The 20558-nt window shown below is 48.5% G+C and overlaps 1 protein-coding gene across 1 annotated transcript; it reads right to left on the bottom strand.

Moving 5' to 3' along the window:
- Positions 1 to 925: 925 nt before the first annotated feature.
- RAB11B (RAB11B, member RAS oncogene family) lies at positions 926 to 16884 on the bottom strand. The gene is made up of 5 exons (XM_068661673.1): positions 16730 to 16884; positions 10621 to 10816; positions 8547 to 8740; positions 6963 to 7043; positions 926 to 2736 (listed from the first exon to the last, which is right to left on the bottom strand). The coding sequence occupies exons 1-5, from the start codon at positions 16767 to 16769 to the stop codon at positions 2591 to 2593; spliced, it is 657 nt and encodes a 218-aa protein (XP_068517774.1). The 5' UTR covers positions 16770 to 16884; the 3' UTR covers positions 926 to 2590.
- Positions 16885 to 20558: the final 3674 nt, after the last annotated feature.

Below are 20558 nucleotides of genomic sequence, written 5' to 3'. Positions count from 1 at the left end.
CGACCACGCTGGCAACAGGAGGCGGCCAATAGGGGAGCGGCTCCGGGGGTGAGGCCACGCCCCTACGAGTGGCAGCGCCTCCATTCATAACCACGCCCGTAGGGGGCGGGGCCTGGTGGTGCCACGCCCACATGGGGCGGGGCTACGGGCAGGGCCACGCCCCCTGCTCAGCCCAGGCCCAGGCCCCCCAATGCCCACCCCAGCTCCTGCCCCCTCCTGCTGGCACCGGGCTTGGGGGAGCACAGAGCAGCCCTCACACCAGAGCCTCCCCCAGAGTCAAAAACCAAAGGAAATCTCTTTGAGGAGGCCGGGGAGCAGCCAAGCTGCTTCTCAACCTCGTACAGCAGTCAATCAACTCAATAAATTCCCTGTCAAGAACAGGATTTGGAAAGCAAACACATTGACACGGCACCCTGGGCTAGAAGGCTTCTCAGCTGCAGGATTATTCACACCACTCAACTCATTTATTAGAAGTTCAACAATCAGAAATTCAACAATCAAGGAGCCCAGCTCCTCTCACGGCCGCCTGCTCTTACAGGAGAGATTTTCAGTATCTCTGCGTTCCCTCTCCCTGACGCCGCGCTCACCCTGCTAAATAGGACCACCAAAAAGGTTTCCATCTCCCACTTGCTGCACTTCGTCCCAAGAGGATGTTATTCAAGTACATACCAAGTGCTCAAAGTGCTTCCTGGACTGGGACACCCTTAGGACAGATTCCTGTGATGTCCAAGGAGGAATTCAGACCATCATTCGCTGGGATTAGGCTGCAAGCATGCAGCCCTTTGTCTGGAGCATATCCCCTAAACAAAGCTGAGAAGGGAAAGGGTAGGCACCACCTTGGCTTTGAACTACAGCCCTCTAGGTGCATACGCTACAAAATTGAAGGCATTGGTCTGGAAATCTTATAAAAGAAAAGCCATCAGAGTTAACCGCCCTTAATTTTATTACATAACCAGACAGAACAGTTGAGACTGGAATGTCAGATTTCCCCTTCGAGCACAATTTACAGTTTCATATTTGCTTTGTATCAGAAAATACTTCAACTCGCTAACATGCAGGTAGGATTCATCAAGTGAGGCACGTTCTCCAAATCTGGAAGAATACAGAGCAAAAATTCACTGCAAATTGCTTCACTAGCCTTCAGAGAGCAGCAGATTGCCTCCAACTCTTCCTTGAGATCATTTCACCCAGTATTGCCTCGCCATAACATTCAGTGGTTACCAGAGGGATGCAAGTGTAAGAACTAGTGAATGATGAAAAGCCATCATCATAGAGAGTTTCCACAAGCTAGCAAGAGACTGACTACATGAAGTTGTGGTAACATTCTTCCCATTCAGCAAAACAAAATATTATAGTAGTTAACCCTGCTGACGACAGGTCTGTTACATCAGGTGAAGTACAATCATTTGAGAATTACAGTTTGCAGTTCAGTAAAACAGAATAAGAGGGAAACAACAGGTTAGTAGTTCAGTGAAATCTTAATATTATGCATTTTAGTAAAGGTCAAGAAGATTATGCACAAGGTCAATAGTGAAAGATCATGAAAAGAAAGTTCAAGATGCTATGGTTCTGCCGAAGTTTTACAAAATGTATAAAGTATTGTGTTTCTCTAACAACAACCAAACCCTTACAAGTGCAGGTATATACATGACATGAAAATATTGCTTCACTCACTCAAAACAGGGTAGGGGAGATCTAGAGAAAAAGCAGCATGCAAAAAAATTCTGGAACTAGAGAAGATCCTGCGTTCAGACACTGATCTACAGTACAAAATAAGCCTACTTGTACAGGTTGCAAACATTTTTTTTCAAAGGAATATGCTGGCACTTACTGTACAATAATGTTAACTGATTAACATAAGCCATGAATAAATATTAAACCACTTCATAAAGCCTGCATAAGCAGCACAGGCATTCATGGTGGCAGAAAAAGCAATGCAGACATACTTCATTGTTCCCAAATAAAACAAGGATAGAGAAAGATTTCCCAAGCAGGAAACGGTAAACTACACAGCCAGACTAACTGTATTAGGGGTAATTACATATTAAGTAATGTTATTTTCAACACCTTTCTTATGTGTGTGCAGCCACTAAAACCTCACTGTGAGACTTCATCAGGACAGAAAACAGAGCATTTGGTAGGATAGCTATTTTCTTTTAATTTCTCCCCTATGTTTACAGAAACGTGAGAGAAAAATCTGACTATGGGAGGAAAAAACCTTGTAACCTAAATGTAGTTATTTCTTCAACTGTTATAGTCAAGACCCCATGGCTTCTCTCCCAGAAAGAAAACCCAGAACCATTTGAGGAGAGTGTTTCATGGGATAATATCCAGCAGCAGATGTTCCAACACAAACATGTCTATCAGATCAGTGCCAACATTTCAAGCCCAAAAGTCATCACATTCAAGGGGATTTCAGAGGCAAGGGAATGTTAGCCCTACAATTAAAGCTCTAAGATGAAAGGAGGAGCTTGGGATGGGGAAAAGGAGGGGAGAGGGAGTCACTGAATCACAGGAGATAAAGAAGTGCACACAAGTTTCTAAATGAAGCACAGACGAAGTGAGGGGCACAAGAGTCATCTACAGGAGGTCACAGGTTCTGACAGCACTGGAGTTTGTTGGATTTCTGTCCATCGGTGGTTGGTGGGACACTGATATCGACTACGTTGTTGCCAGGAGACTCATCGTGTGCAGACCGATCTGCAATCTGCTTCTGCGAAACAATGCGGTAGATTTCTGAAATGAGAACAGACTTGTTAGAGCCTAGGAAGAGACTCTCTCTCTTCAACAGAGCATGTGCATGTCTCAAAGCAAGCTGTCAAAGAAGATGGTTGAACCCAGGAAGGAGAAGATTTTAGCTTGGGAGCTGTGAAAAGGAATCTGGTCTGAGCAGCTGTGCAGTGTAACATCTGGCTGGCTTTCCAGCTCTGTAATGGATACTCCAGCTCTGCCTGGAAAAATCAGCAACACAAGATTCCTTACTGTCTTCCACGACAGCTCCTTCCTATGTTCTTTGCAATGATTCCATGAACATGGATATTACTAAAATGCTTGTTAAATGAGAAAGGAGCAGCAATGCTTGTTTCTAGAACAGGGAATCTTTTTGGGGGGATTTTTTTTTTTTTTTTTTTTTATAAAAATTGGCAATGTTATCTAAAACATTATTCAACAGGATGCTTGCAAAACATCGCCATGCAGCAGCATTGACAGTATCTAGTTCACCCTTTAGCTTCTGGCAAGCTGTCCCTACCAAGTGACAGAAACCCTTGTTCCTCCCTGTAACAATTCATTTTTCCCACCTATGGCAGTAAAAAAGACACGAGGTCCCAGAAGGCCCCATACTGATCTGAAAATGCCTTTCCTGAAAGAATTGATTTCTTTGACTCAAATTATGCCTGAGAGCACAGGGATTCACGAAGCCGTAACTGCTGAAGAGAGACTGCCAGGTTAGCTTTCAGAAACAAACCATCTCAACTGCGGAGTCAGTAAAAATAAGTCAAGTTGAAATATTTTTAAATCATTTATTTCGCTGGCTAAGTCCTCGTTCCAACTTCCCTCCATTGTAACACAGGAAAAGGGCAAGCACCTCCCTGGAAGTCTGCGGTAAATATTATGGTCACATTCATAGAGCCACAGCCTCAAAACAGCAACAGCCAAGTCTTTATCAAAGATTAAAAATCACGGGGAATTGTGAAGCTTTGTTTGGGTGTTTTTTTTTGTTTTGTTTGCATTTTAAAGAATCTGCACATATTTACCCTGTTTCAAATGGAATCTTTTAACCCAAGACTGATCCCCTTGCTACCTTCAGCCCTTTTTTGCTGTTAGGGAAAAGGAGAGACGATGACATCCACCCTCGTTTGTGCTCAGTGGTGTATTTTAATACTAGCTGTTCAGAGTTATTACCAAAGCCTCCCTCAAACTGGTGGCCACCAAGGGAACTCCTGTCCTGCTGCTCCTTTCCCTCCAAGTTGACTGTGGTCTCACCCAGCTTACTGCTCTGCACAGCACATTTTCTTTTGTTTCTTTTCCTCCCTCAGAGGGACGATTGCCCCCCAGTAGGAACAGCCTTTTTAGGGCTACTCAGCCACACTAGTTACATCCCCCCTGTACCTCAGCTGGCTAATCTCAGCACCCTTGGGAGCCCAGGATGCTGCCAAGAGGCCGTGCTTTGAGTTCAGTTTGCCCAGGCCTGACCTCAGCTCAAGTTCTGGCTCCTGAAGCACCTTATCTGTTACAGAAGACAGCACTGGACAGCTCTCTCCTAGAAGAACCTTTGGCCATCTTCTCTACCCAGGGTCAGTCTTGGGACAACACTGCAAGGAAAGTACAGGATGGATGGTGACAGCTGAGCAGAGCACAGACCCCACTGACAGCATCTCAGAGTTCCAGACAGGCTGCCTTGGGTCCAGCCAAGAAAAAGCAACGTGCCTGCTCTCAAGGCTGCCCTGCACAAGAGCTCAGGCCCTAGGCGGTCTTGTCTTCTCTACAGCTTTGTCTCAACAGCAATATCCTCCAATAACTTCACCAGCAGCTCTGGTAACATCCAAATCCTGCTGGGCAGGAGAATGTAACCAATTTTAAGTCCATGCTTTTTTTTTTTTTTTTTAGAAGCAGCTTAGCTATCCTTTTTTCTCCTGCCTGCCTCCTTCTTGGTCATCTTCCTCCCACTGCAACACGCTTTTGGTATCAGCAGAGCTGGGCAGCACCAGACCTACTGATCCTCTTCTCCCTGCTTACCCCCGCACCTCTGCGAAACAAGCCTGAGAGAGAATTCCGGTTTCACCCACAGAATTCAGTGTTGAAACTCAGCTGTTTTCCCAGTAATAGGTCCTCATTTGCCTGTAATCAAGGAACAGTAACAAAAAGCCCATTTTTTGGTCAGTGTCCAACAACCAACATACACCAGACACTTCCTGATCACCGAGCAGCACCAGAACAAAGGCTCCTTCCCACCTACCTGCCACCAGTATCACCAGTATCTCCTCACAACAAAGCTCAGAAAATGGTCACCTTGAGGGGCAGTAGGACACAAATTAGGCACAACCTCACCAAATGGCATACAGGGGGGAGAACACACAAATAGTTTATCCTCCCAGAACTCAGCTACGGTAAGCAAAAGCCAGGAACTGGACCTCGCCCAGTGTCCATGTCATGGATCTTAAAGAGCTTTTCAAGAGAGTACAAACAAGCTGACAAATTGTATGGATTTTTCTCCCCTCTAAGAAAAGATTCAGGCTGCATGAGGCAGACAGAGGTAGCACGGTAATTCAATGCCTCTTTGACAGCTCTCTTCCCACTTAAGTCAAATTGAAATTTAAAGATTTTTTTTGCTAATTACCCATTACTTCCAATTCTGCTTTTAGGAGCATAAGACTATGCCTTCAAACATCAACAGGTAACTTCCCTATCACATCAAATAGCATTTTGAGACTGGACTAACAAAAAGTGTAGCTATAAATTCCTCCTTATCCATTAAAAAAAAAAAAGTGCCAGAACATCCCTCAGCACAGAATTCCTCATAATATGACTACTGCAGAACGCAGAGCGAAGGCAGAGCATGCTCGAGTTTACTGGGGTTTGTTAGCTCCAGCTCAGCAGGCCTGCAGGCCCGTGCTGCCTTCCTTCAAACATGCTCGGATGTGCCTGCACCATGGTTCCCAGAACTCTGCTTCCAAGGATTAGCTCGGGCTCTGAGCTATCCAAATGCAGTCACTTCAGAGCAGTGCCAAAATAATGCATCCCCTGGAAGAGAGCGCTCGAGCACGCAGTGCTGACACACCCCAGCACCTCACGCAAACCAGCAGCTAACTGAAGTTAGAGTAGGGTCAGGCCAGACCCACTGCAGAAGTTCCCCACCCAACTATACCCCAAGAAGTCACCCAAATAAGCACTGCTTATCTCAGCGGAGTTATCTTAAGCATCTCTCTTGCTCTGTGTGCTTCCCACTTTCGTAGCCTGCAGCCTGCACACCTCACAGTACACATCCTTCTTGCTCCTGCTACCTGCTGACCACACCACTCATACTTCTGGGCCCACCTCACTGTCAGGGAAACAGCAAGTTCCCCATGTGTTGTATTTAGCATAAAACTGAGCTGCACTCTTCCAGCAGCCAAATTATTGCTCAGCTTTAGTTTGCAAAACACCAGCTGGAAACCCCTGTGAGCTAATCAGCGGAAGGGCTTTCATCATGCCTTTCATCATTCCTCCCCCCCCCCCCTTTTTTTTTTTGCCTAGTACAGCAAGGAGGACTTGGTGTGTCTACAGTAATAAAGCTTTGCTGGTGACTCCTAGGTCTCATGCAGCAGGGCACTCCCTTATTCCAGGAGCAAGAAAATAAATGCAGGCAACAATTCCCACCTAAAGGAATGGAAATGCTTTTGTCCTCTTTCAGACAGGGGCTTGGCAAGTAGGATAATGCTACTACCTGGAGTACCTCTGATACTACGCACAGTGGATCCACTGCATAAGCCACGTGGTATTCCCACAGCGAGTCCTGAAATTGCAACCAGACACCATGCACTCATCTACACCACTTACACATGCCGAGGAACATTCCTGGGCAGAGGAAATCAGGATCCTTGGCTTCATTTTGGCCCGTGACCGCTATCACATTCGCAGACAATTCCTGGGACTGGTAGGGGACATTCCCAGAAGGCAGCCTGCGTACCACTACGCTGTTGGTGCATAGCTGCTTGCAACCCTTACAACAACCCCTACTCGTGTCCTTACAGCAAACCAACTGCAATGACATGAGGAGCCTAGAACATCTCCAGATTCTTTGGCAGAAAGGCACGTGGGGTTTGAGAGCAAGAACACAAGGTAAGATTAGGTGGTTTGCAAACAAATCATCATTCCCAGCATTCCCAACATTCATTTCCAAAACAGTCTTGATAACTGCAAACAGTGCCCGTTAGAAAGGATCACTACCTCAGCAGGTCCTCTCAATCCCTAACAAACCATACCTGTAAGGATGTTCTTGAAGGCTTCTTCTACATTTGTTGAATCCAGAGCAGAAGTTTCAATAAAAGATAAGTTATTTTTTTCTGTAATAAACAACAAATGGTTCAGTTAATAATTTTAAAAACACTTTATTTTGCTTTTATTTGGGGTTTTCACCTTTATTTTTTTAGGCCAAGTCAGCCAAGACCTAGGTCCCCCTCCCACCCCACCCCAGTTACAATGGGAGCAATTAGGTGCACCACTTAATCAGCTACAAGCCTTTCAGCAGCAGCACCTTTGACCACTGCCTCTCCGCAGCGTGAGAATATTTTCCTCACTGCACTCATTTAGTCAAGCAATGCGTTTTCTCCAGCCTCACACAATGTTATTCCCATCTGGCTACAGATCACTCCTAGAAGTACCTTCAGCAAGAGCACAGGCTAACACACGTTAGCTGAAAGGGGAATCAAAATACTCCTCTGCATCCCAAACCAGACCAACAGATCTATGCTTTCTTAAACAGACCCTACCTCCAAATTACAGTAAACCTCTTGGTGATGCAATCTATTTTTTCTTGCCTTTTGGAATGCAAAATATATATCTACACATAGTTAACAACTGTGATGAGCAACCAAACATCCAGCCTGGAGTGGCACAGCACTACCCAGACACAGGCATACAAGGCAGAGCAACTGCAACACCTGCACCATCATGAGATATTTAAAACAGCCTTAGTAGGAAGTTAGGGGCAAAAAAGTAAGTTGCTGAACCAAATAATCACAGCAATGCTCTATTCAGAGTGTCTACCAAATTTGTTATGACTCTTTCATTTATTTGAAAATTTAAAGCAGCTTCACTAAACACGGGGCACTCGCTTACTAGCAAATTTCAGAAAAATGTTTATACTCCTAGAAGGAATTTAAAAGCTGCATATTTAAATTCCAGCTCAAACCTGACAGCCACACAACAGTAAATTGAATGTCCATTGGCCTATACAGGCAAAAAGAATATTTGACCGATCCTCTGTAAGGTAAGGAAGAGAGAGATAGAAGTAATGCAGAGGGAGCAGCTCACATCACCAACTAGACTTTTCCCAACAATCGGTAATCTCCAAGTCTGATTATCATTGCATTTCAATGAAACTAGATGACACTACCACACACATTAGTGCTCTGGAGCAGAAACTGCACCATCTAAGAGAAGGTTCAGAATTCATTTGCAGTTCTCCATAGAACCAGGCCTCTAGGAAGGAGGGAAAGACATTTTGTATTGTGATATTTTATATTTATATTGTGATATTTTCTCCTCTAAACATTGCTTACTGTTTCTAGCCTTGCTAGAGGACATGTTTATGCTTCAGATATCAGGCAGCTCAAGGACAGCACTTCACAAACATGTCCTACCAACAGATTTAAAAAAAAATCCACCATACACTATTAATAAGCCAGGATATTTTCATCTACAAAGTCTCAATATCTTTGTTTTTTTTTTTAGGCCAAAATAAAACTTAAGGTAAAAGTTCAGTCCTGGACAACAACAACATGATTCCAGTGTGCACCAACACACAAGTTCAGAAAGCACCAGCCCAGAACACACTGCCTACAAACCTGCAAAAGCCCGGGCCTCATCGGTGGGCACAGCTCTCAGATGGCGGAGGTCGCTCTTATTACCCACCAGCATGATGACAATGTTGTTGTCTGCATGATCTCTGAGCTCCTTTAGCCAACGCTCCACGTTCTCGTAGGTGAGATGTTTGGCAATGTCATAGACGAGAAGGGCCCCAACGGCACCACGGTAATACCTGGAACCACAAAAGGCACACGTCTTTAAAGAAATCTGGCCGTGTTACACCAAACCTGCTATCTCGTTCTTCTGTGCTGTTCACTGCTAAAAAAGTGAAAAACGTTCCCTCCCATTTAGAAAGTTGTGCTGGCGGTGTTTTGTTTTTTCCTTTAAAAATTATCTCCTAAAAACAAGTTCCAAATGCAGTTTTTAATGGCATTTCTAGAAAATTTAAATGCATTTAACAAAATGAAGACTGCAGAAGCTATGATGCTTTTAGTCTACTAAAACGGTGCAAGAAAACTCACAGTGCATTTCAGAGTCAGCACTATGAGAAGGTTTTTGTGAAGTTATAGCTTATCTTTCAACTAGGAAAGATAACCCCTAGTAAAATGTATTTGTTGCTGATCTTCCAAACATCTCCTGCCCCTCTAAAAAATTGAGAGGGAGACCGAGGCTGTACTAACAAATCCACAAGCCTGTAAACTAAGAACAGTTTGCTAAGGGCAAACTGAGGCAGGTCTTAGCCCATTTCAACTCAAGCCAAGAGCTCAAGACACCATAATCACCCCAGATCAGGTCCCTATGATGTCCGTACCCATTGTCCACACAATCCCACCATTACTCCTCTGCTCTGCCAGCACCTGTGCAGCAATCACTGAAGTGATTCAGAGCACTAAGTCAGCAGAAAACACTCACTTTTCACTGCTGGTTGGCCTTCTGCTGGCTTAGCAAGCTGAACTGGCCTAGCAATGCGTCAGGCAAGAGCCTGCACCAGCAAAAGGAGAGGCAGCATCGCAGGACTTAGTTTCTGCTAAACTTTTACAGCAGCAAGAACACAAAAAACACTTGAGAAAAAAACAAACTAGCAACTCTTAAAAAAAAAAAAATGCAAGTTGAACTCACCACTTATCTCCTCCTGCATTAATTTGCTTTTGCATTCCTTCTCTACAGATTATTCCCTTTGGTCTGTGCTCTTCTATTTTTCTCCCGTCTGTTTTGCCTTACCCTATCCACCTCAGCAAGAGAAACACCCCTCATCTTAAATTTAATATAAATGGCTCAATCTGTGCATTATTCAAGAAGTTTGAACCTTTAAACAATGACACACATCTGTAACACTAACATTTCAACCCCATGATCAGAATATGTTCTGGATAAGCAGGCCTGCCAATAGTTTTCTTCCTCTAAAAGATACTTCTGCCTACTATTTGCATACAAATAAATTAAATCAGAGGTTACATATTAAGGCACTGTCAGGACTAACAAAGTGCACCGAAAGCTTCTCAGCACCCCTGTTTTAAATAGGGACATGCCCATTGCTGCAGTCAGCATTACCACAGGTGACCTCCTATTTACTGGATGTTCAGCATGCACTCTTGGACCTAATTTTCAGGGCTGTGACTAATTCCAACTCACTGAGATTTCAAGGGAGTCTGTGGCTGCAGACTGTCCTAAAAATGCCTTCAATTGCAAGATTGAGGCGGTAATGAAGACCAGAAGGCACCTGCAGTACAGTAAGTTGCCATACCTAGACCCAAACTTCATGCAAAACAGCACCCAGCTTTGATCAGAAATGACACTCCATGTGATGAAGACAGCACACTGAAGGCAGGTAAAAAACAAACAAACAAACAAAAAAACCAGCGACAAGACTCAACAGATTTCCCAGACTTAAGATTTAAGGTATCATTTATCTATAAAAATATCACTAGAATCTAAAACTTATTTTCATTGTATTAATCACATATCGTTATTTGCTAGCTTATGACTTGGATCTACAGCAAGGTCTGATTCCATCAGGTCCCAAATGTGTTTTATTTGTTCTCCACCTGAAGGTGTATCTGTACTATCTCTGCCACAATTCTGCTCCTGGCCTGAGGAAGGCACAGTACTCACGCTGAAGTAATGGCGCGGTATCGTTCCTGTCCTGCAGTGTCCCAGATCTGTGCTTTTATCGTCTTCCCATCCACCTGGATGCTCCTGGTGGCAAATTCCACCCCAATGGTGCTCTTGCTTTCCAGGTTGAACTCATTGCGCGTGAAGCGTGACAGAAGATTACTCTTCCCAACTCCAGAGTCTCCAATCAACACAACTGGAAGAAAAGACATTATTTTCAGAATTAGTTCTTTGCACCAGCATTTTCACAGAGCAGTAATGCTACCTGGCTGCTACGCTGCCTCGCAGGCAAGCCCCAGAGATGTACAGCCGGATAAATGTAGGAGAAAGTTACATCGACAACACCTCAGATTTCACTACTCACAGCTTGCTTCCCCAGCCCCAAAACAGCCCCAAACCTTTTCGTTGCTCGCAGCTGCTCAGTTCCATAGAGATGGAAATGAGAAATAGCAAGAGCAATAGCCAAGAGCTCAGTCGTGTCTGGGAGGAACCACACCACCACCAGTAATTAGGGGCAACAAGGTGTCCCCATCACATCCAACCTTTTGCAGAGGAAGGCTGCAACCCCCCCTTTGAGAAACATTTGTCAAGAGCACAACACCCGGCTACCTGCCTGCCAGGAGCCTCTGCACTGTACAGGCTGCTCTGTTTTTACTAAAAAACAGAAAACAAAGAAAAGAAAAAAAACACTAAGTAAATAATTGCTTGCAGTCCCTGCTGGGGTCACATGTGTGTTGTATTTTAATGATTTAATCCATCAATACGTTCCCCACAAAAAGGGGAGAGCAAAAGACAGCTGATACTACCAACAAGGCACAAAACAAACCCGAACTTCATCCAGCAGGACGAGCTCTGGATGGCACGAGAAGTAAAGGATGAGCTAAAAATCTCTGCCTCCGCACAAGGTGTTGCCATGTTAACAGGAAAACATTAGTGCAGGGAGATTTTTAGCACATGAAAGGCAGCTTCACTGAGAAGAATTATGGAAATAAAAGGTACATCTCATGGTAGAAGTTCCCCTGCTTTGGGGCTGAAGCTCCCAGCTGACCCCGACATACCCCTTCCCCACCTCTGGTCCAGCAGGCTGCTTCCTCACCGGGCTCTCCTCCTCGACAGCCCCAATATCTGTCACACCAGGGGCTTCTCCGTGCTGCTAAAGCAACTACATGCATGTTCTTAAATCCCTGTGTTCATTATTGCTTGCTCTGCTCAGCAAAGAGAAATGAGACTAAAACCCGTTGAGCCACCCTCCTGTAGTCCCAACAAGCCCCCCACAACATTTGGCTTTGGGTATTGGAGCTAACAGCTCGAGCAGAAGAAAGGCACTCTCAGTCAGACTTCTTTAACCTTGGGAATATTTCCTCCTTCTGTTTAAACTGCAGATTTGTTGTTCTTTCTCATTTTTATTTGTTTTTTCATACAGAAAAGCAGGCACGGGCAGAAGACCCTCCTGCTCCATCCGCCGCAAACCACAGAATACTTCTCACTACAACTTTGGCTGCAAACTGATCTCATCTCAGTGTTATTTCAGATTTGCTTTTTGTTTTCCAACGCTCAGGCCATTGTTTCAGGCTACGGATTTGGCAGCACACTCTCCAGCTCCCATACCCCCCCCCAACACAACACAACCGAGCATTCCCTAACTCTTGCTGTACCCCCCCTCGCTGTGCTGCACCAGCTCCTGAGCTGCACCAGGAGACCGCTGAAACGCTCCGGATTCAGCCACCGGCCCTTCATCCAGCTGACAGCACGGACAGACGGACAATTGTACCCGCACAGCTGAAAATCCAAACACAAGCAAGGCAGGAACGGGCAGCCAGCAGATCGGGTGGTGGCAAGGAGCCACAGCTCCCCACCCGGGACGGCTCAAACCAGCTCCATGCAGCTCTGGCTTCACTCACAAGCAGCCTACGGCATTTTTTTTTTAAATATATATATGTATTTTTTTTTCAGGCATGAGAATAGATAAAAAAAATCTCAGTTCTAACTCTAGGACTGTCAGTTTATTTTCCAGACCAATGCTTCGCACCCCTACCCAAACTCATCCCACTTGGCACTGTGGGGACAGGCCGCGGGTCACCCATTTCATACAGCAATTGCTGCCTTGTGGGGGCTGCACCCCACAGCAGAAACCTGGCCACAAGAGTAAGAGCGAGAGGATCAATCACACACACAAGCTAGCCCAGCTTGACAAAAACTCGAAGCTTTCAATTGCTTCTAACAGGAGTTACCTTCTCATGAAGCCGCAGTTCAGGAAGGCACAGCCAGCTCTCCAGGTCACATCCATCTTCCACCCTCTGGTGTTTTAAAATCACCAATCTCATGCCTAAACTCCACAAATGGCTCTTGGGTCATTAGCTCCATTTGCTGCATGAAGAAAATTCAGGGCATCTCGTGCCACTTTAGCTGGTTACCTGCCCCTGCTGCAAGCTGGCTACCTTCAGAGCAGCAGCGCCCCTTTACCAGGCTGTTCCCACTCCAACAGAGCTGCTCAGAGCAGCTTTGAGACGTCACCGAATGCAGAAGTGACAAAGAAAGGCAGTCAGGTGCAAACTCAGCACCAAAAGCAATGTTCTCTCTGCCTCACAGTCTGCAAGTGCTTCTTGCTAATTCTTGATCTTGACCATTAATCAAGCGTTTTCTCTTGCAGCTGAAGGACACAAAGAAGCCCACGTCTCTATTTTCTACGGGAATCGAGCAGGAAGACACCTTTGAACTTCAGTACAAAAGCAAATCGAACTTGGGGAAGTTCCTCTATTTGGAAACTGCTCACTAGACAGGACTGACTGTCAGAATGAACAAACCTGAACACAGCTCAAGTCCCAAATCAAATGCAGGAGCATGAATCCTTGCTACATCTCTCACTGAAATCACTCTCCTTAAACAGCCTCTGGGCCACGCTGCTAAGGGAAAGGCACGCTGGTTTTGACTCGGACATGATCTGAAACAGTCAGTCCTCATCAGATGGGGAAGTACAAAAGCAAGCCACTCGCAGTGCCCAGTTTGCATCCCGAACTGCAGTGCCCCTCCTTTGGCCCTTCCTAATTTTATTTCTCCTCCCTGCCCTGTGCCCGTTTGCTGCTTACCATCCAGCACATCGCCCCGCCATCAACTGCAAAGCATCAGAGGCCTCTCCTAATGCCTCCGTGTCAGCAGCACGGGCACCATGCCTCGGTTCTGGGCCTTAGGAAAGGGAAACCTCCAGCACAGACCTACAGGGCAGAGCACAGCACCTCTCCACGCATCACCCGTCACCTTTCGGGATCCTGGCACGAAGCAAACGAAAGAATTAAAACCTAGCACAACCCTTCCATGGTAAGGGAAATGGAAACGTGAAGTTTATTATATAATTATAAACAGAAGAGTTAATTCGGCTGGCAAAGGGAGAATATTGCTCTGCACAACGCGGAGGATTAAGACTCGAGCAGAGCCCACATCAGCAGAGTTCGTTATAAATATTAAATACGTAGGATTGGCAGGTATTGACGAATAACGCGACACACATTTGATTTTAATAAGCAGAGCCCTCATTAGCCTTACGCTCTAATCAGAGCAGCGCCATCTCCCACAAAGGTAAAAGCAAGCTTTTCCCTATGGGTGCAGTTTTCCTTCCTTTTTCACGAGCCAGCACGTCTGCACAATCTCAAATTTAATTCTTTAAAGAAACGCCGATAGCATCTATCTTCCCGAGAGGACACCCGACGCAGAGATCGCACTTCAATAGGTACAAGGCTTCCCATAGTTCGACAGCTATTAAAATGTCAAATTCTACCCCGGACCCAAACCACTCGAAACTCAACACAAGGAGATCATTGCTTTTTTCACAACATTTTGTTTCGATCAATAAAATGAGCAGTTCTGGCCGTAGGGGTGCATGCAGAAGGAAGGGAAATTGCACATAACGATAAAGGGGAGCCAGTTTAGCAGAGCAGCTTTGACTAAAACCACATTCGCATCCCCAGAGTGCCACCAAACCTCAAATTAGGTTTGACCTCTGCGTGCTACACCCGATAAGCCAATAATGTGTGTCTTTTCTACTGCCCTACTGAAGCGGCCAGTCCTAGAGCACAAAGCGGCTGACGACACCAGTCGTCATTCTCTTGCATGAGGGAACCCTAAGAGCAGGGAGCCAGCTGCGTGGGGAAATTATTGCTACCAACTCTTTCGCTGTTTTCATCCCTGAGCAATTGTTTCTTACAGCATTTCTTACAAAGGACGCTGCCAACAAATGGGGCTCTGCCTTTTGAACTCTTCATAAAGCTGTTTAATATATTCTGTGTTCCACAGCAGAAGTCAAGCTCCTATACAAGCAGTTCCAGATCTTCCACTACATAAAAAGCTAAAAACTGGATTCAGCAGCAGCCGTCCCTAAATAATATTATGACGTCAGGATGATAATTTCTTCAAGTGCAACTATGAAGACTGAAGTCAGATTTCCTTTGGGAACAGGAGGCTGAAGAAATAGTCAAAAATCAAAATCAGCCTCAGAGGTAAGGAAATGAAATGAATCCTTCCCAGCCAGCAAACACCCCCTCCACCACTAACCCCATCTCTGACCACCATGTGCCTGACAGAGAAGAGTTCAAACCCCATCTGTGGAGCAAAGAAGGGGCTAGACCAGAACTCAATCAACCCCTGGACATTGATTTTTTCATTATGTCAATTCCCCTTGATATTTAATTCCATTACAGGAGGAGCAAGGAGGGAAAAGAAGGGGAGTTGATCCTCTTCGCTTTCTTATTACAGTGGAGATCGCATCCCACTTGATCTTGTTTACATTCGCCACTTCTTGTCCGGTCCTAAAAAGCCCAGAAGGAAGGAAGGAAGGAAAGACAACTAGATAGGGAAGGGGTTTTTGTGTTGTTTTGTTTTATTTTTTAACAATAACACAACTACCCCTACCCAAGACACAGAAAAGCACAATCCTCTCCCCCACATTTCATTAAATTAAGTGCTACAAAATGTGCCAAGTCAATTTGCTGTATCAACACAACAGCATGGTCCCTGCCCAAATAGCTTTAGGTTGTGTCACTGCCGATAAAATTAAAATCACATTTCAAAGCAGCAGAAGTGTTCCTCAGGATGAATACAGCTCTGCCTACCTAATTGACTAGTCACAGAAAGAAACAAGAAACTAAGTTTTTAGGCTTTCAAGTTCCCAGCTATTAACCCACTTGGGAAATAGACGATGGAATGACTTCAGAAAGAAACTAGTTTCAGACCCAGACAGTTTAGCATATTTTCCGAGGCTAGACCTCTGCTTTATGTTCTCCTCTAACTCTACCTATAGGGGCTCTTCCCTCCTGCCATCCTGAAGCCTGTCAAACAAAGGCACCACATAGCCACAGCCACCCAGAAATCATTTCCAGCGTGTGAGTAACCACTCGTTCCTTTCCCCAACCGGCGAATGGAGCCTTGCTGCTGCCCTTGCCAGGGGTCACGGCCACAAAGCAAGCACCAACATCCAGCTCCGGGGGAATTTCTTGGTGACTGCGTATGGAGAAACCCCCACCCCCAAGGCCACCCAGCGACGGCAACCTCGGAGAGGGGCAGCTCTGCGGGTGAACCCACGGATGTCAGCAGCAGGAGACCCCGGGATCAAAGAATTGTCTGGGCTGGAAGAAAGCCCCACGATCACCTGGCGCAACCCAAACCACAACAGGTTGGGGAGCACGAGGCCGCTCAGCCCAGCTGCTCCTCTCCTGGGCTGCCCCAGCTCAGCCCCAGCACCTGGGCACAGCACCGGCCCCCAACGCTCACAGAGGCGACCCCCAGAGAGGGCCCAAGGCGAGGAGAACAAGCCGGGGGCTGCCCCCACACGGCGCCGACCCCCGGGGGACCCCTCAGGCAGCGGCTCCGAGGGCCGGGGGGCGCCGTGAGGCAGCAGCGAGCGGTGCCCGAGCTCCCTCAGCACCGGGACAGGCCCTGAGGGGGGATTTGAGGGGGGGGGGGGGGGGGGGGGCGCCGCCTCAGCGGCTCCCTCAGGGCGCCGAGGCCTCGACCCCGCGGGCCTCAGGGTGGGCCCGGGGGGCCTCAGGGTGGGCCCGAGGGGGGCTCGGGGGGGGCTCGCGGCCCGGCCCCGCTCACAAAGGAGGCGGCGGGGCGGTACCTTTGAAGAGGTAGTCGTACTCGTCGTCGCGGGTGCCCATGGCGATGGCGGCGCCGACCCCTCAGGCTGCCAGGCACCGAGCGCGGCCCAGCCGGGTGGGAGGAGGAGGAGGAGGGTGTGGGGGGGGGGGGGGCCGCTCCTCACAGGCCGCAGCCTATCAGCGGCCGCCACAGCCCGCAGGAGGCGGGCGTCGCCACGGCCCTGTGGGTTTTGTCCAATAGGCGATCGGAAAGACGTTGAGTGGCGGGTGGGGGAGTCCAATGGGGAGAGGGGAGGTGGGGAGGGGAGGTGCTTGGCGGGCTGAGCCGGGACCCGGGGAGGAGAGGGGAGGGGGCAGGGAGGGGCCGGGGAGGAGAGGGGGCGGGGGGGAGAGGGGGCGGGGCCTGGGGGAGGGTGGGCGGGGTCTGAGGGAGGATGGGTGGGGCTTGAGAAAGTGTGGGCGGGGCTTCTGTTGGGGGTGGTGCCTGATTGGGCGTGGCTTGAGGGGGCGGGGCTTGAGGGGCGGGGCTTGGCGGGGCTGCGCAGCGCGGAGCTCAGTCCGCACGGAGGCGGCGTGGGGGGAGGATCGGGGGGACCGGGGGGGGACCGGGAGGGGACCGGGGGGGGACCGGGGGGGGACCGGGGGTGTCACCCACCGCCTGGGCCCCCCTCACCTCGGTGCATGACGTGGGGGTGCTTGCGCATACCCCCCAGGCCGTGTGGCTCTGGGGTGCCCCCGACTTCTCCCAGACCTCAGAGCCCCCCAGGCCCGCAGGAGCAAGGTTTTGGGGGTCCTGGTGCCTGCTGGTAGCGTGTGGGAGCCTGTGAGCAGGCAGCACCCGGCCTAACAGCTTATCAGCCAGCTCCTGCTCAGTGAAAATTATTATTCTTTTTTATGAACGGTAGTCTCAAAATGAGGTGAGAAACGGAGCGCGTTGCAATCACACATTGCGGTCCCGCTGCCGTGCTGGGGAATTGTGTGTGGGCATCGCATAAAAGGCAACGGAAGCAGCTGGGGAGGAAAGCCATAAACGCATGGACGTGTGGGGCTCTGGGGGAGATGCTATCGCCTGGCCCGGCACAGGTTCAGGCAAATTGCTCCTCTCCGACAGAGATTTCTGAGGAAGCAGGGAGGAAGTCTCTTTTCACCTTTTCTTTGCAATCTCAGCACTCACAGAACACACGGTGTAGGGCATCAGGCTTTTAATCTGTGCAGAAGGGAGTTTTATCAACCAGGGCTGCAGGAAGGCATTATCAGCGTCTCCCGTTTGTGATATTCATCCTCCCGCAGGACCGCAGCCAATGGCCCTGCTGTGCAGTGACTCCAGCACTCCCAGGATATCGAGCATCCAACTGCTGAACAGCTAAATGCTATCGAGAGAAGTGGGGCTGTGATATGTCAGCTGCAGAAGTCCCTAGGGAAGGGAATTACCCAGGGATTCCCTAAGGCAAATGTCTCCCACACCTCCCTTAGCCCTGGTGAGATAAAACATCTCATTTTCATTATCACAAGCAGCTTAATTAGTTCTGAACTGAATACTGGGGGGGATTTAGGAGGAAAAAGCAAAGTTATTTCCTACTGGTTGGGATCCAAATCCCTTTCTTCTCCCCCTGCCTGGGAAATGCTGCCTTAAGGTTTGAAGAGAGTGTCCTAGGACGTGTGTGTGCAGAGCTTTGGTGCTGGCTGCAGGCAGTGAGATGATGTCTGGGCAGGAGGAGGATCAGTGCCCTGAGGTCCAGGGCGATGCTGAGCTATGCGTGAGCCCCAAGCCCCCATTGTCAGCCCTCGGGAGTCCCCCAGGCTCGTGGTGGGTTTTGTGCTGGGGAATTGGCATTGTGTCACCAAAACCAGCCACGTGTCACCAGCTGCTGCCGGAGCAACGTGTCTGCAGACACTTTCTGAAAATCCCACATCTAGAATTGGTCGTAGGCCATTGAGCCCCTGGCCGCAGATGACCTAAAAACCCCAAGCATTTTTACTACAATATACCGGGGTGCAAACCCTTGACAGCAGACACGCTGATGGCATCGGCATCTTGGTTTTTCTGTGGGTGCCAGAGAGCCTGTCTGGGGGTGCCTGGGCTGTGCCAGGAGGGGAGAGCCACAAAGAACTCAGGCCGTGTTATTCATCAGCTGTTTCTTGGACTTGCCCCAGATTTTGGCCTCGAGCACCGCTTTGCCAATTTGCCTTTTTCATTTTATTGTGCTGCTCAGTGAGACCGCACCGCACAGCCCACTCGGTCGGTGAGGGCTCAGTGTGCTGCCCCCATCTGCTCTCCTCCCAATTTTCGCTGCCTCTTGACAAAAAGAGGCACAGGCCGTGTGTCACCTCCGTGTCACCGCTGGGCACCAAGCATCCCCCGGGCACTGCTGAGACGGGCAGAAGGCTGCGAGGCGAGGATGGGGCGAGGCTGCCCTTGGTGACGCAGGCTGGATAACAAAAAAAATAAAATAAAATAAAAATCAAGTGGATCAAGAGGCAGCCTGTATTTCCAGCTGCAGGGCGAGGCTTTGCTCAGAGGACTCGAGGAGGACGGCAGATGGAGGGGATTTTTGCGTGCCAGGAGGTGCTCGCCCTGGGTTCGGGGAGGGCAGCGGCGCCCGGTGCCGTTTCTGTCGCTGTCACTGGAGGGAGCTGCCACACGCCGCATTCCAGGCGTTTGTTCAAAATGAAGGAGCTGGAGGATCCGAGGGAGGTTTCGGAGGAAAACACAGACCCAGGACGCGTTTTGTGTGCGCGGAGACCGGTCGCAGAAGCTGGTGCAGCTGGCGGCCGGGGAGCGCTGCTGAGGGGACCTGGGGTCGGGGGGCGCAGGCGGAGAAGGGAGCAGCGGGTGTGTGTTGGGTGTGGGCAGGATTTGGGGTTTTCAGCCATCCCTCAGCTGGGGAACCCCCACCTTGTCCTGCAGCCTCTTCTTCTCGGGGCTGAAGATCAAATAAATGCACTTCTGGGGGGCAACCCTGTGTCCTGCCGAAAAATGCCCATGGCTGGGCACGGTGTGGCTGCCGCACTGATTTATATTTTATGCACAAAGCCCACCTTAGGCTAATCACTTCGGCATCCAGGCTAAAACACGGCCCTCCGGGGTCTGCTGCTGTACCCAGGGACTAAACAAGCTTTGGATTAAGCAAATGGAACATTAAAAATGTATTTCTGAAGGCAAGAGGGAGCGGATAGATAGCAGAGGGCAGCGTAATGGGCTCTTTGTGCAATTGTGCTTGGGGCTATCATTAACCCCGGGATTTTCCCCGGGGAAGGGGGGTGGACACAGGAGCCACATATAGGTGCGTCAGGTATTTGTGCAGCTGCTCCATGGGACTTCCCAAGCCGTGTTTATTCTTGTCTTTCCCTTCTGGCGTGAGCAATTCTTATTTTTTTTTCTCCTCTTTTTTTTTTTTTTTTTTTTTTTGATCTTTTGTGCTTTATAGTAGAATACCTATGATCAGCTAACGATGTGTTGCTGTTCTCTCTAGCTCTGCCATCACTCTGGATGGGCCATGTGTCCGGGACCACATGCCCCGCTGCTCTAATTGAGGAGCAGATCATCAAGGCTTCTGCTGGATCCCCAGATTCCTTTACACATAACAACTGCCCCAAACCTGCAATAAATACTCACGGAGGTTACTATGCTCGTATGTTATGAGCAGGTAAGAAGTTATTTATTGGGGCTTCTCCTGCTCAGATCTGACTTTAACCCATGCAGGTAACTCAGAGCTCAGCCTCTGCTCCTGTTCAAGGTGTTGGCGAGTGCTCGCCCAGCACGGAGCCTTCCTGCTGACTGCAAGAAATCTCCCCAGTGCGAAGCTCTGCCTTCAGGGAATAAGGGCCTGCTCACTGTCACTGCTGTCC

The sequence above is a fragment of the Anas acuta genome, chromosome 26 (assembly GCF_963932015.1).
Source record: "Anas acuta chromosome 26, bAnaAcu1.1, whole genome shotgun sequence".
In the NCBI taxonomy this organism is placed as follows: domain Eukaryota; kingdom Metazoa; phylum Chordata; class Aves; order Anseriformes; family Anatidae; genus Anas; species Anas acuta.
The sequence above is the reverse complement of the archived record's forward strand: the minus strand, read 5'-3'. Positions and strand labels throughout refer to the sequence as shown.

What these genes read in the sequence shown, in the direction of transcription:
- RAB11B (XM_068661673.1), bottom strand. Translation starts at nt 16,769, where the DNA reads ATGGGCACCCGCGACGACGAGTACGACTACCTCTTCAAAG. An exon ending in TGAGGCCCGGGCTTTTGCAG is followed by an intron (nt 7,044 to 8,546) that starts GTTTGTAGGCAG and finishes TGTTTATTACAG; the next exon opens with AAAAAAATAACTTATCTTTT. An exon ending in CTTCAAGAACATCCTTACAG is followed by an intron (nt 2,737 to 6,962) that starts GTATGGTTTGTT and finishes TTCTCATTTCAG; the next exon opens with AAATCTACCGCATTGTTTCG.